The sequence below is a fragment of the Phoxinus phoxinus genome, assembly GCF_949152265.1.
Source record: "Phoxinus phoxinus genome assembly, chromosome: 11".
Lineage (NCBI taxonomy): Eukaryota > Metazoa > Chordata > Actinopteri > Cypriniformes > Leuciscidae > Phoxinus > Phoxinus phoxinus.
In genome coordinates this window covers 10,642,656-10,656,747 of record NC_136886.1, presented here as the reverse complement: position 1 = coordinate 10,656,747, position 14,092 = coordinate 10,642,656, and the positions used below count along the sequence as shown (strand labels likewise).

The 14,092-nt window shown below is 39.1% G+C and overlaps 2 protein-coding genes across 4 annotated transcripts in view; both read right to left on the bottom strand.

The window, feature by feature from the left end:
* Positions 1 to 1,241: 1,241 nt before the first annotated feature.
* On the bottom strand, positions 1,242 to 9,121 carry LOC307007440 (G-protein coupled receptor 22). Of its 3 annotated transcripts, none has more exons than XM_079629489.1 (2): positions 8,740 to 9,121; positions 1,242 to 4,962 (listed from the first exon to the last, which is right to left on the bottom strand). In XM_079629489.1, the coding sequence occupies exon 2, from the start codon at positions 4,847 to 4,849 to the stop codon at positions 3,269 to 3,271; it is 1,581 nt and encodes a 526-aa protein (XP_079485615.1). In that variant the 5' UTR covers positions 4,850 to 4,962; positions 8,740 to 9,121; the 3' UTR covers positions 1,242 to 3,268. The 3 variants fall into 3 exon arrangements, with proteins under 3 accessions (XP_079485615.1, XP_079485616.1, XP_079485614.1); XM_079629490.1 differs by having other exon boundaries at positions 1,242 to 4,957; XM_079629488.1 differs by lacking the exon at positions 8,740 to 9,121 and adding an exon at positions 5,110 to 5,363 and having other exon boundaries at positions 1,242 to 4,957.
* Positions 9,122 to 10,112: 991 nt separating this feature from the next.
* The window catches only part of col7a1 (collagen, type VII, alpha 1), a 62,338-nt gene continuing 58,358 nt past the window's right edge, over positions 10,113 to 14,092 (bottom strand). The window contains exons 116-119 of the mRNA XM_079629487.1: positions 13,374 to 13,505; positions 13,239 to 13,301; positions 11,121 to 11,294; positions 10,113 to 10,970 (exon numbers count right to left, since the gene is read on the bottom strand). Of these exons, the coding sequence (XP_079485613.1) occupies positions 11,125 to 11,294; positions 13,239 to 13,301; positions 13,374 to 13,505 (365 nt within the window). The 3' untranslated portion in view covers positions 10,113 to 10,970; positions 11,121 to 11,124. The remainder of the gene's footprint in view (positions 10,971 to 11,120; positions 11,295 to 13,238; positions 13,302 to 13,373; positions 13,506 to 14,092) is intronic.

Here is a 14,092-nt window from a genome sequence, read left to right as displayed (position 1 = left end):
TGGAGTCGGAACGGAGGGATTACAGAACCGCACCACTCCTATACTAGAATAGAAAATTATACATTCCTATTATTCAAATCAGTTAAATGATTATTAGGCTGCATAAATTAGGTCAGCCGGAACCGGGAACACTTCCTATAACACCTGATGTACTCGTTACATCATAAGAAGAATGGCATCTACGCTAATGTTAGCCTTTCTGCTTATTTCGAGGCTTACTGTTGTCAGCTGGATCCGGCCCGTTTCCAGATCAGATGGTGAACCTGTATCTAGACACGACCACAGCGCATGATGTAATCAGCCGGATCCGGGCCGTATCCAGATCAGATGGAGGACCTGCGCCTCGACACAACCACAACGCATCCCTGAAGTGTCAGCAAATGTAGATATTTTATTTTAAAGAAATGGCTTTTTAAGGACTACAACAGACTGCTGGTAGGGACTACACGACATTCCTCCCGGGTTAGTGACATCACCAACCCTAGAATTTACATAAACCCCGCCCACGGGAACGCGATTTATAGATTGTCATGACAGAATATGCTAATCAATGACTAGAAGATAACTACACATAAGCTACATAAATTCATCAACTAACCATTCAGAAATGTTGTCTACATGTTGTCACGTCTTCTTGAGTCTCTCCATCTTTCTGACTCTGGTTGGAACATAAAAGGCTAAACGTTTTTGAAATTTTCAGTGCATGTCTGTGTGAGGTAAAAGGACATGAGCTGTTGAAGCTCCACCCTCTGTGCCGGGAACATCAGCTCATTTGCATTTAAAGGGACAGACACAAAAACTGCGTTTTTGCTCACCCTCAAAGAGTGACAACTTTAACATTTTGAGCTAAAACTTCACATACACACTCTGGGGACATCAGAGATTTATTTTACATCTTGAGAAAAGGGCATCATACCACCCCTTTAACTGGACTGTGATGCTTTTTTCTTCTGGAAACAAAGTTTGTTGCATTATTTTCCTGTTATCTCTTTATCTCTATAAAGCTGCGTTGAAACAACCTGTATTGTAAAAAGCGCTAGGCTATATAAATAAATGTGACTTGACTTGACTGCTGTTTTCCAGATCGGCTTTTGCTTGATGCTTTCACTTCAAGCCTGTCTGCTTGAAAACATTTTCATTGGCAGAGGAAAAAAAAATTCAAACCATAAATTGCAAGTTACTTAATATTAACTGCAGTATATGATTTAACTGTTGTGTAAAAGTAAGACTTCTTTAATATGAATTAAGAAGACAGCCGAGGTAGGGAACAAAGCAAACAAGCAAAGAGGCTGAATCTTTTTATTACTGTAATTCAGACTTATTGCTCCTCTATTGTAAAGTAATACAATAATCATCTCAAACTGAAATAATGTACACCACTGACAAGATATACATATACGAGACACAAATCAAATAAATTAATTTAGACTTTGTAAAAGTTGTTTTGTCAATATTTTCAGAGACTGATGCCCTTGGTAGAGCAGAATTCAAATTGGCTGCAGTTTCAAACCACAGAAATATTGGTGATTATTTACATCCCTGATCATATACATTAATAAACATAATGATAAATCTGTTGCAGTCTAGACTATCAGTGAGAAGCGCACTGTAAAATATGTGCACATATGTGTACTGGTGGATAGACGGTTACTTTTTACACCACACAATGAATGCCAATGAATTGGTATTAATTTACATGGAAATCATGCGATGCATAACCTGGATTTGTAATTTATTGCACATGGCCTCTTGCAGACTCACACCTGTAGGTTTCTCTCAGTCTTGCTCTTTTCCTCTAGCACCATGGGAATATTTGTGCTCTACTGGTTAATTAGACAGCGCCCTGTTGACCTCAGAGTTCAGTGTGCTTTAGAAACCCTGTGCTGATTAGTTGCCAATGATACTACACACTCGTGGACAATAGAGACCTACCATGGTTTTTTAAATTTCCTTTATAGAGGTGAGCGAGTCACACATATCATCTAACACATCTAACACATTAATGGTTTCCTGCACACACCTTTTACCTACAGTCATAAATAGGCCCAGACGGAATCTTCTGACTCTCTTTTTTTCTTTAATATTTGTGGGGTAAATCTGAGGAATGGATTTAAACAGGCCCATAACCACCATAGAATCCCCCATCTAAAAAAAAAAAAAACAGACATGGCCAAATTGTCCCCCTGATATTTGATATTCTTTATTCTTAATCCATTACACACCACTCTGTTTGTTGTTAGGGTGATAAAAAAAAGTTTGAAAAATCTGTTTTTTTTAGGGTGGTTTGCCTTAGAGGCTCTTCAACATCAAAATGAGTAAGATAGCCAATCAAATCAAATAAAACGACTGATGTCACAGCGTCTGCATGCATCCCGATTTTTGTGTCTGCACGGAGTCGCGGACTTGTGCACGGACAACAGCGCATGTGCGAGCAGATGTGGACAGTAACAAAGTACATTTAATTGACTTAAGTACACTTTTTGAGTATCTGTACTTTACTTGAGTATTATTTTTTCTGGAAACTTTTTAATTTAAGTTCACTACATTTGAAAGACAAATATCATACTTTTTACTCCACTACATTTCTGTCAAGGTACTTTTTACTTTTGATACTTAAGTACTTTAAAAAAAAAAGTACTTCTGTACTTTTACTTAAGTAAAAATCGGTCTTTACAACTTTTACGGAGTAATATTTGACCAGTAGTATCTGTTCTTTCACTCAAGTAAGGAAGTTGTGTACTTTGTCCACCTCTGTGAGTGATTTTGAGTGCTTGAAAAGAATGGTCTACTAGTGCACACACGTTGAACACGTCTGTCCACACCTGGTCCACACTCGCGGTCAAAAGAGTATATTCTTAACTGTGCGTGAGATGGAGCAGTACGTGGAAAATAACATATACCTGGGCATTAAGAATGAATGTGTGCATATTTTCAAATAAAAAATATTATTTGCAAATAGTTCAAATTGATTACTTTACAATGAATTGTTGTTATTTTACTGTTCTTCTTTTTTTCTTTGTTCCCTTAAATCCCTTTAAATCCTTTAAAAAAAGTGGTTTGGTCCCCTTAGTGTTCAAAACATGGTTACGGCCTTGGATTTGAACATGGTGAAATATGTTCAAAGTAATTGAAAATAATCATATCTGCAGCTAAAAGCAAAATTAAATTATTCAAAATATTAAATAAATGGACAGATGGATGTGTACACAAGGGAATGGGTATTCAGATTCCGTGTGAGCCTAGTTACAAACCACATACACACAAACACTCACTCTCTAACAGCCTCCGCCAGGCAGCGGTCAGTAGCATCGCTGCAATCTGCCCCATGCTTGCGACGGATCCTGGTGTTAGTGCCAATACGAGTCTGCGTGTTTTGTGGCCGCAGCCTGCGCAGACGGGTATGCAGAACTTTGCGCAGTTTTTGGCGCGTGAACGCATAAAGCAGTGGATGTAGCACTACCGTCCAATAAGCAAGCACCAGAAAGCAGAGTCTCAGGCGTTCAAGCCAATCAGACGGCCCGATGGCCAGCATGAGAAGAGGAATGATGGAGAGAGGCGCCCAGCATAGCAGAAACGAGAGGATGATGATGACGGACATGCGAAAGACTCGCCTTCGACGTTCCCTTCGATCTCGGTGGCGCCGAACCGCTCGACGCAGAGCCAAAATGGCCGACACTGACGCACCCACACCCATGCTAGACGGACCCTGGATGGGGGCAGGATTTAGCTGAGTGGTTACTGTAGACACAGTGGGCATGGGAGTCAAAGGCGTGGTCACTGATGATGTAGCAAGGGTGGGAATGTGGGTGCTAGTTATGACAGACACAGATGCGGTGGGACACAAAGGCGTGGTTGCCATGGATGTCGTGGGAGTAGGGCTTAAAGGCAAAGTTATCACAGACACAGTGGGGGTGGGGCTAAGGGGTGTGGTGAGCGAGGGAGTATTCGTCTCAGTGTTGATGGTTACCGTGGTAACTGCATCCGAGGTGATAAGCGGTGCGGTCGAAAGCGGCGGGGGGGAAGTGGGTGTGTTTGTCGTAATGTGATCCGGCGACCTCATTGACCTTTTACAGCGTAACCAGAGGCGAAGTCCAGGACCAGGTCGTTTGCTGTCTCGATGGGGCCTGGCCGTGCGTCCGATGCGGATGCGCAGTGCCTGAAGAATTCGGGAGTATGTAAACAGCATCACAGCGAGAGAGCACAGGAACACGGGAACCTGTAGTAACAGATGAGCCTGCAGAGTTCCTCCCCACTCTGAACAAAGCACAGTGCTATTGGAGTGCAGAAACACCCCCTCGCCTTGCCCCGACACAAACCCCGCCTCCACGAATGGTAGGAGTGGCATGGCTAAAGAAATCGCCCACACTGCAACAAGCAAAACGGTTGCCCTTCGAGGCGTCAGCAGGCGATTGGCTGGCCGGACGCTGATGTCATAGCGGTCTAAGCTGATGAGCAGCAGGTTAAGTGCGGTGCCTACGCTGGCGAAGCTGGCTGCCGATTCGTGAAGACAACAGAGGAGGGCGTGGTGAGGAACCGAGGCTCCGCCCAGTATGAGGAGCGTGGCAGTGATCGGCAGGCAGAGGAGACAGAGCAGCAGGTCAAGGGTGTGCAGGCTGAGCGTGACGGCATGGCTGACGGACTCCAACAGGCTGCAGTGACCACAGTATAACACCAGCACAGTCAGATTGCCGCCCACCCCCAGGAGCAACTCCAGCAGCAGCACAGCGCTCAGTGTAGCCCGGAAGCCCAGCCACGTCCCGTCCTGCTGTGCGAGTCCGACCCCCACGCTATCTTCTGCCTGTAAGAGGGACAGACCGTGGCCCTCAGTGAAGCTGCCATCTGTCTCCATGGACACCGTCGCCGCGTGCCTTTAGGCATAGCAACGCCAGCCACTCCCACTGGCCATGCTCCACCTACTCAGGTGTTTTCTTGGGGCGTTGATAAACGATCGACAGCTCTATGCTGAGAAGACAAAAACAGAATGAAGCATTAATGAACAGGCCAAAATGTACAGAATTTACTGAAGCAGGACACAGTGAGATCCACTGACCCCTTTCCCATTAAATTTATTTACATATTTACTGTAAATAACATTTTAAAGTATATTACCGTTATAAATACAGAGACTGAGAGAGATTCACCGATGCAACCAACTGAGCACTGGCATCATTTTGGTGAAAAAGTGGTTTGGCTTGTCCTTCTGAAGTGTAATAAGGTATTGAACTAGCAAGACAGAACAAAAAAGATGAGTATGACTTACACGTGATTCTGCAGTCCTGCACACAGTTAAAGGGATAGTTCACCCAAAAATGAAAAAGTGGGTGATAAAGGCCTTCTGGAGTGAAGCGATGAGTGTGTAAGAAAAGTGTTCATATTTAACACATTACAAAGTAAAATTCTAGCTACCGGCCAAACGTAGTCTACTTACGCCTAAAGCGCAACTTTCGTAATTTGTGACGTCGGAAGTAGCGTAGTGCGTCATGGCGTAGAGTAAATATCAGCAGTAAGTCGCATTACTCGCATAAGTTGCACTTTAGACTTGTGGAATCCGTATGTTTGTTGTGCCGGAAGCTAGTTATTTTCTTTTATAAAGTTTTAAATATGGATATTTTTCTTACACAAACGCATTGCTTCTCTTCAGAAGGCCTTTATTAACCCCCGGAGCCATGTGGAGCACTTTTATGATGGATAGATGCAGTTTTATACAGCAGAAACAGCCATTCACTGCCATTATAAAGCTTGGAAGAGCCAGGGCATTTTTCTTTATATAACTCTGATTGTATTGGTCTGAAAGAAGAATGTCATATACACCTAGGATGACTTGAGGGTGAGTAAATCATGGGCTAATTTTAATTTTTGGGTGAACTATCCCTTTAAGATTTAACAGACAGATGAATTGCATCACAGAACGATCCCTCACACATGACCTAGGACACACAAAACTGCTGAAACCTTGATGAATTTGGCTATGGAGTATGGATACAGAAGTGTACAAAGACTGCACAATGTCAGATTGTAAGTACTACTTGCAATTTACGTGCTGAAGAAACGGACATGATTCTAATAAACTCAAAATCAATCTTAAGTGCTCTAAAATATGTGCCTTCAAATCAAGTCAACTCTTAAATTATAGGCTGCGCAATTACAGCAGCCTGTCATTCAAAAATTAAATAAATAAATAAATGAGTTTGACTTGAGACTGATCCCATTTCTAGGGTGGTTGTTACTATGGCAACTGGTCTACAGTTTAAGAGTGGTCAAAAAAATACAAAATTTGAGACTTTCTACATCTGTGGCTGTTAAAGTGGGGCTCAGAGTTTGCTTCTTGAGCACATCTGTGATAATGACCGCAGGAGGAAAGTTTTGATGTTTAACACAATGAGACTGCAGAGGGAGGGAGGGCAATACGGTTGGCATGCCGATGCGCCCCATGCCATGCTGGTAATGAAAAGAGGTCACTGCAGTGGAACTTTTGAATGACAGTACAAGACTTAGATTTAGGGCTCAGATGAACAACTGAAGCCTGACATCTTATGCGCACAGAAGTGAGACTGAGGCAAAAATAAGTAAGACTGACTTTTGTCAGAGATGCGGGATCACGGCTTTGCATGTAAAAAACTAAGGAATGGTGAGATAGAGAGAGGGAGAGAATGAGAGATGAGTGGGAGGTGCAGGTGCACACTGTGTTGTGAAATCGCTGGAGGAGTTTGTTTTTACCTCCTACCATCTATCCATCACTGTGCTATGCTTGAGATCCATCCATCTTTCTTTAGACTAACCATGCTGTCTCAGCTCTTTCTGCCATTTATCAGACTCTATTTCATTATCGTTGTTTTCCAAGACAATTTGGTCTGTCCATGCTGGTTTTTAGCCTGCCTGGTACAGCAACAGTTCACCCAAAGATAAAAAATTCTGCCATTATTTATTCACCCTCATGTTGTTCTAAACCAGCATGTTGTGATTTTTCTGTAGAACACATATGTAATTCACACAGCTTTTTTCCATCAAATGACAGGTCATAGTGAACTCATCTGTCAAGCTCCAAAAAAACCACCATAAAAAGGATCCACGTGACTTGTGCACAATATTCCAAGTGTTCTGAAGTCATTTAAATCTAATTAAAATTAACTTTCCACTGCATTTTATTTTTGTATTTTCTATTTTAATCTGATTAACGTTTAACAATCTTTGTCATTTCTATTAGTTAATGTTTTTTTTTAATATGTCTAGTATTTACATTATGGTAAACTAAATGAAAATGTTGGAATAAAATAAGATGTAATAATTATTCCCTAGCTGGAATAAAATAAGTTTAATTTTAATATTTTATTTCAGTTCATGTTTATTTTATTTCAAGTAAAAACGTTTTTTATGGTTTTAGTTCACTATAATAACCCTGCTGCAGCATTCAAATCTTGTTATTCCGCATATTCACACTGCCACACTGAGATTGGTCACATGATGACATCAAACCTGGCAAGCTGTGCAAAGATTTTTCATTATTTCTCCTTTGCGTTCGACAGAAAAAAATGAACAGCATACAGGTTTGAAATGACATGAGGTTGAGTAAACAATCATAAAATGTTTATATTCCTTGTTTAAAAATAGCAGAGGCATGCAAATCACTGCATGTTATAATTTATTGGTGTCTCCGTGGACAAAGGGCCCTATGGTGCACCAAGTCAAAATTGATTTCTAATGAGCATATTATTGGTGGGATTAATATGCAAAGACATTTGTTTACAGACTGTGGAAATGAAGGAGCGAGACAACACGTGAAACTACATTCACAAGGCAAGGAGGAACCAAAATAACTCCACATCTAGACGGAGCTAAAATAGCTGATCTAGATTCCTCTTTCCTTTCATACACATTCTCAACAGATCAGGGCCACTTATACCTGCTCTAAACTCCATTGTTTCTTGCTGTTGCTTTTTGTCCTAGAAGCAAACTGTAGCCTTTAATCTTATTATAAATGTAGACACTGCATCTCATACATGCTCCTTTTCCTTCTTTCAACTGGCATCTTGCAGTCTGATCTGAAGTGCATCTGAAAATCCATTTGGCTGTAATCAGTGAGAATGTGTGTGTGTGTGTGTGTGCTAGGAGCAAAAGCACAAAAGATGATGATGGGTGTGATGAAAGTCAAATGATTGACGCAGGCGTATTTAACTTTTTTTTTTTTCTCAATAATTTAGCTGGAGTCACGTGTCTCTGAGCATGTGCATGTGTCCAGTTGTGTTTGAGATTATCAATGTGAGAGGATGATGCCCTGATTCAAATTGGAATGTCATAAGGCATCCCATAAGCTGAGAAGTCCATAGTGACTGATAACAATGGCTATTCAAACTAATGGAGAGAAAAAAAACATTCATTTGCAATATCCTATTCAAATAACATCTTGAATTGTAGCTATACAGGCTCACTGCAGATAACAGGCAACACATGGATTTGCTCGGTAAACAAATCGTCCGTAGTGGCGACATACCCCGCATATGGCATTGCTGCCAATTTTTTGTTGTTGTTGCAGTGTAAGAAATATTAGGAGTCGCGTCAGATCAAACGACACCGCTGATTGTCTCTTATCATTTCTATTCCCAGGCGCGCGCTGTCAAAATGTACCACTTAAACAGACAAAAAACGAATGATGAGAGATGGTAAAATCGACTCGAATGGCAGTGAAGTGGAAATATAGCCTCGTGAGTAGTGTGAAGATGCATCAAGGAGGTTTTTACTCACCTTGCCCCGCGCGCCGGGAATCCCCGCTACATTCCACTGCGGTCCGTGCAGCGCGCGCGCTACTCTCTCTCACTCTACTAGCGCGCGAGATTCCTAGGGGCTTCAGGACAGTCCGCTGTCAGGTACGTGCCCGGAATAAATGTCTCACCTTCAGTGGTGTTAAACGCTGATAGAAATCGCCACGGTGCTTCTGTGAGTACCCATGAGTGCCGCTATCCTGTATAAACGTACTGAACCCGCTCTTAGCGCGAGCGCGCATCCACACACACACACGCATCCACACACACGCACACTGCAGGCTTCATCGTGGAAACGCACGAGCTACTGTCTGCAGTCCATGCGATTCTTAACAACAAATGTACAAGATACGGTTTTCTGCGTGGATGACATTTATTATTATTAATAATATGTTTTATTCGAATTAATTAAAACATGAAATCTCAATGGCAGTCATTGGCTGTAAATATGAGCGTAAGTATACATGTTTCCTCTTAAGAACTTTAATGCTCAGCACAATATGAAAGGGCAAAGATATTGCTTTTCAATGTCAAATTCAATGCAATTACATACTCCTTCCTTCTCACGGCTATTTAGTAGATGTGGAAAGGGCAATTTAAGAGGCATATGCAATGATCTGAGAGGATGAAGAATGCATCCACATGAAAGAAAGGCTCTTAAAAAAAAAAAAAAATGCACCAAGGCTTGATTAAAACATGATATAGATTAAGACATGGTTGACCTCTAGAGCCTCAAATTTGATGCACAGTTGTCAGTGATGGACAAAAACTCATTAAAATGCACAATGACAGATTCCTCTAAAGTATGAACAGAATAAAAATATAGACTGGCACTCAAACGATTTGTTAATAAGCAGGCTTGAGAATATAAAACAAAATACCCTAACAGATGGACTGGCTACAATGCAGTCAATGAATAAATATGAGTAGAAATGAATATGAAAACAGTGTTTGAGTGACAGCCCTGAAAGAGTAGTAATGAGTGTTCGTTGGCATCTTAACAAGATGGTCCAGAATCATTACTGAATCATCAGATGTGTAACAAGGATTGATGCACAAACAACCAAAAAAAGAAGACATCGAGTGACAGCAAATTAACAATGAGAGAAGAGAGAACGAAGAGAGACTATATGTAGTTCTGTACAGTACATAAACTACAGGTGGTTACTGACCTTTTAAGAGGCTCTAGTTGCCATATAAGGCTAGTCTTACTATTCATACACTCCAACACCATTCAATTCAGACTCGTTCATTACAGTCCAATGAACATTTTGTCTAGTCTCATGTTTATTTTTCCCTTTAAATATCAATGATTATTCCAAGCAAACGTTGACTGATCACTTTACACTATGAATGTATACCTGGAAACTTTTTATGTGCTATTAAAACTGGCAGACAGGGTTTGTCTTGTGCAAATAAAAATGTAAACGGCTCCATCACTTTAAATGAACAGGCCTGTAGGAGTGAAATCCATATACCAAAATGGTACACAAATACTGAATATAATCAATGAAATACATGAAAACAATAAAAGTCAATCAACAATATAAAAATATCTTTAAAAATAGCACCATTTGTCCAAGTAAACATGCAACATCTGATAATGAAAGAACATTCATTCTCCTTTTCAAGCAGATAAAAATACAGATCTACATTTACAGTACAATTTTGTACAGCAGACTTATTCTAAGAACGAGTCTAAGATCAATTCTTTAAGAACTGGAATATTACAATGTATTCTTGTTTCTGTTTTTAGCACCTGAGAAAATGACAGTGGGTGTAAATATGTGGCATCAAGGATTAAGTGAGAAATGAAAGATAATGTTGTATGCTGTGACTAACTGGACTAACGTACATGTATATTTGCATATAAACGTATTTACCTAAATGTTTTTGTGGATCCGTACATGGACAGTATGTTATGTTATAAACAATGCAATACAATATATCTAGATGAATCTAGACTGGCAGCAAGATTAACAGATGTTTGGCAGCTCAACAGACACAAAATAAATAAACAAGAAAAAGATCTTTGAGATCTGATCAATATTTAAAATTTGCTTGTCCCATTGAGGAAAAGGTGTTGACATCAATCTTTACCTCGATCTCTTGTGCATGCTGGCAGAGTTCAACACTGAGGTTTAGGTTTTTATATTGTTGATGAGTTAGAGATCCATTTACATTCAGCTCTTGTCTTCAAGCTAAAACACAATTCTATAACAGAATAGACAGGATTGTAAGGAAAACCTCTTAAAGATAGATGCAGTGCAAAATCTTATCTCGATCCTATTCAATTAATAATTCATGAACAAATATGCATTAATGCAGCATGTGTCACCTTCAGCCCAGTGTGTGTTAATGTACCTTCTTACTGTTGCAGACAGAGTTTCTCACACTCTTCCTTCTGTAAATAGCGATTAGCGTTCCCTCCACAGCCGCTGTAGATAAAAGGTCTACAGGCGCCCACCTCAGAGTTAAAGTACCAGCGCAGAGTAAAGCGGGAACAATCGCCCTCTTCCATGGGCAAGATGCAAGAGTCTAAAAACACATGAAGAAATGGTTCAATGGTAGAAGTCTGGTGTCAGGAGGATTTTTTTTTTTTTTCAGCATGGATGCATTCGATTGATAATAAGTGACAGTAAAGACATTTAGGTTACAAAAGATTTCTATTTAAATTATTAAAATGCATTTAACTTTATATTTATCAAAGAATCCTGAAAAAAACATGTATAATGGTTTCCAGAAAAAGATCAACCCTCTGGTGCTCTTCGCGTGGTGGTCAAAAATGACAGACTTTTTTATTAAAGGAGTGTACTATATTTTAGTTTGATAATGTTTTTTATTTAATATTTTGTATTTTTAGGGGATTTTATGGGACTACATTATATTTACACAGTAGTTATAATCCATTTATTCACGTTTTGAGCATAGACCTGAAATTTTAATTTCCAACTTAAACTGTCGTAAATCTTGAATGCTTTAAAAGCACAGACTTAACAAAAAAGTTACAGAATTTTACATTTGTTGTTATGGAAAATGCACAAAAATACCATTTTCAATTTTTATATGAAATCTTTATTTTAAAATACACATTTTACTCTAAAACTGCAAGACAAATCATTGTGTTCCAAATTTGAGCTTGATGATGTCTAAAAAAAATGTGCTTTCAGTAAGATTGTGTTTGGTGGCAGTACCAAAAGATTTCACTAGGTGAAATTCATCTCCCATTCATTTCCGATGCAGTAATTTTTCATATTTTTTCAGGACCATTTTTACTTGTTCACATTGCAAGTGCCAAAACCTTTACCAAGTTACGTACCATTCCGATGAAGTAAAAAAAAATCGATCAAAAATGACCGATAATAACAATAAGAAATGTTTATTGTGCACCGAATCACCATTTTAGAATGATTTCTCAAGAATCATGTGACCCTTAAGACTAGAGTAATGATGCTTAAAATTCACAGGAATAAATTACATTTTAAAATGTTAAAAAAGAGAACAGTTGGTAATACTATTTCGATAATACTTAGGTCCACTTTAGACATTCTACTAACTATCAGTAACTTTGCAGCAACATGTCAAGTGCCAGTCATTAGAGTATTAGTAGACTGTCTGCTTAATACCTACTTGCACTTTATTTTGATGCTCCCCCAACAGACATTCTAATAACTAGAAGTAACTATCCAACTACATCCAAATTATTCCACTAACATGAACCTTAACACCTAACCCGAATAATCTAATGAGAGTAAGTTGACGTGTAGATGTAAAGTTACTTGTAGAATGAGTGGACCATCGAAAGAGTAAACAAACAGTTATTTTAAGTTGTAATGATATTCACAATATTACTGTTTTCTCTGTATTTTAATCAAATAAATGCAGTATTGGGGAGCATAAGAGTATTTTCAAAACATCTGTATGCAGAAACATTTCATAATCAACACATTTATATATCCCGAATGAATGCAAACTGAACAATATGGCGAAAGACTGTCATTAAATGCACACAGGGCAGATTCAACTCTTAAACTTGTCATTATGGCATCTCTATAGTTGAGTGCCACAGAGATCTGTCGAAATATCCAGCTCTTTTCTGTGGCGGGACAGCTGCTTGCAATCTCATACTAAGAGCTGTCATGCAGATGAGTCAGCGGGTTTACAGCATGCAGCAGATTCACAGAGAAACAACAGGAAGTGAGCACAGCAAAGAACAATGTGCAGCAATTACAGAGTGCAAAATTATGATAATCCATCATCAGTTCTGTTAGGGGTTTGAAGACAGTGACATCAACAAAGCAAAAGTTTAATACATTCCTACAGATAGCATTTCTAAGTATTCGGTCCCCATCCCCAACAATAACATGGGAAAGCAGTAAAAATGTGCATGTATTAATAAAATATGCACCATCAACATTGTTATTTCCACAGTAAAGCTATAGGCAAGCGCTCCGACATGCAACATCACGAGTAATGGCTTACCTTCACCTTTCACCTCTCTTTTTGTCCTTTCAGCTTTTAATGAATCAACAGAGACTGTTTGACCTGCCAAAATATCAATATATTAATCTGCGTCTGCACATACAATTAAAATTGTTCTGAAGAAAAAAGGCATACCCTGGCTTTTATTGACAGTGGTGTCATAGTCAGCAATCTCCACCACTGGGACATCATCTTCATAGGTCTCTATAGAGTAAATGTGCTCATAATCTGGATCATTTGTGTTCATCACAACACGCAGCTTTGGACCTGCCAAAAAAATGTTTTGCATGGATGCACAAATAAAGAAAGCTTTTGAAAATCAGAGTTTAGAACCCTGCAATATCGTAGTTTGAAAGCAATCGATGTACATCTGCAACTGGATAATGTTAAATACAAGCATGTATTTAACAGATCCCACTTATTTTCATGGCAGAAACATAGTTTCTGTTTAAAGGGGTAGTTTAAAGAGAAAAATTCATTATTGTCATCTTTTACTCGCCCTCATGTTGTTCAAAACGTGTATGACTTACAGTACATTCTTTCATGGAACATGATAATGAGATGTTTTGAGGAATGTTGACACTGCTCTTTGTTAAATAATGCATAGTGACTACCACTGGAGAAAAGTGCACTTTAGCATACTTAAAAAAAAGTCCTTATGGAAATATACTTAAAAATATATACTTAAGTGTAAACTGAATGTAATGTTGTGGATGTGTAAAATAAATTACATGAACAAGTATAACATTTTAATATTAAATGTAGATAGCTTAAATTGAGTGGTTTTTTACCCACTTCAGTGGGACTTAAATACATTTTTACATGTAATTTCATAATGACCTCTATTGTTTGTT

Bases quoted from the DNA above. Each gene is read 5' to 3' on its own strand.
- LOC307007440 (XM_079629489.1), bottom strand. From the start codon at position 4,849: ATGGAGACAGATGGCAGCTTCACTGAGGGCCACGGTCTGTCCCTCTTA.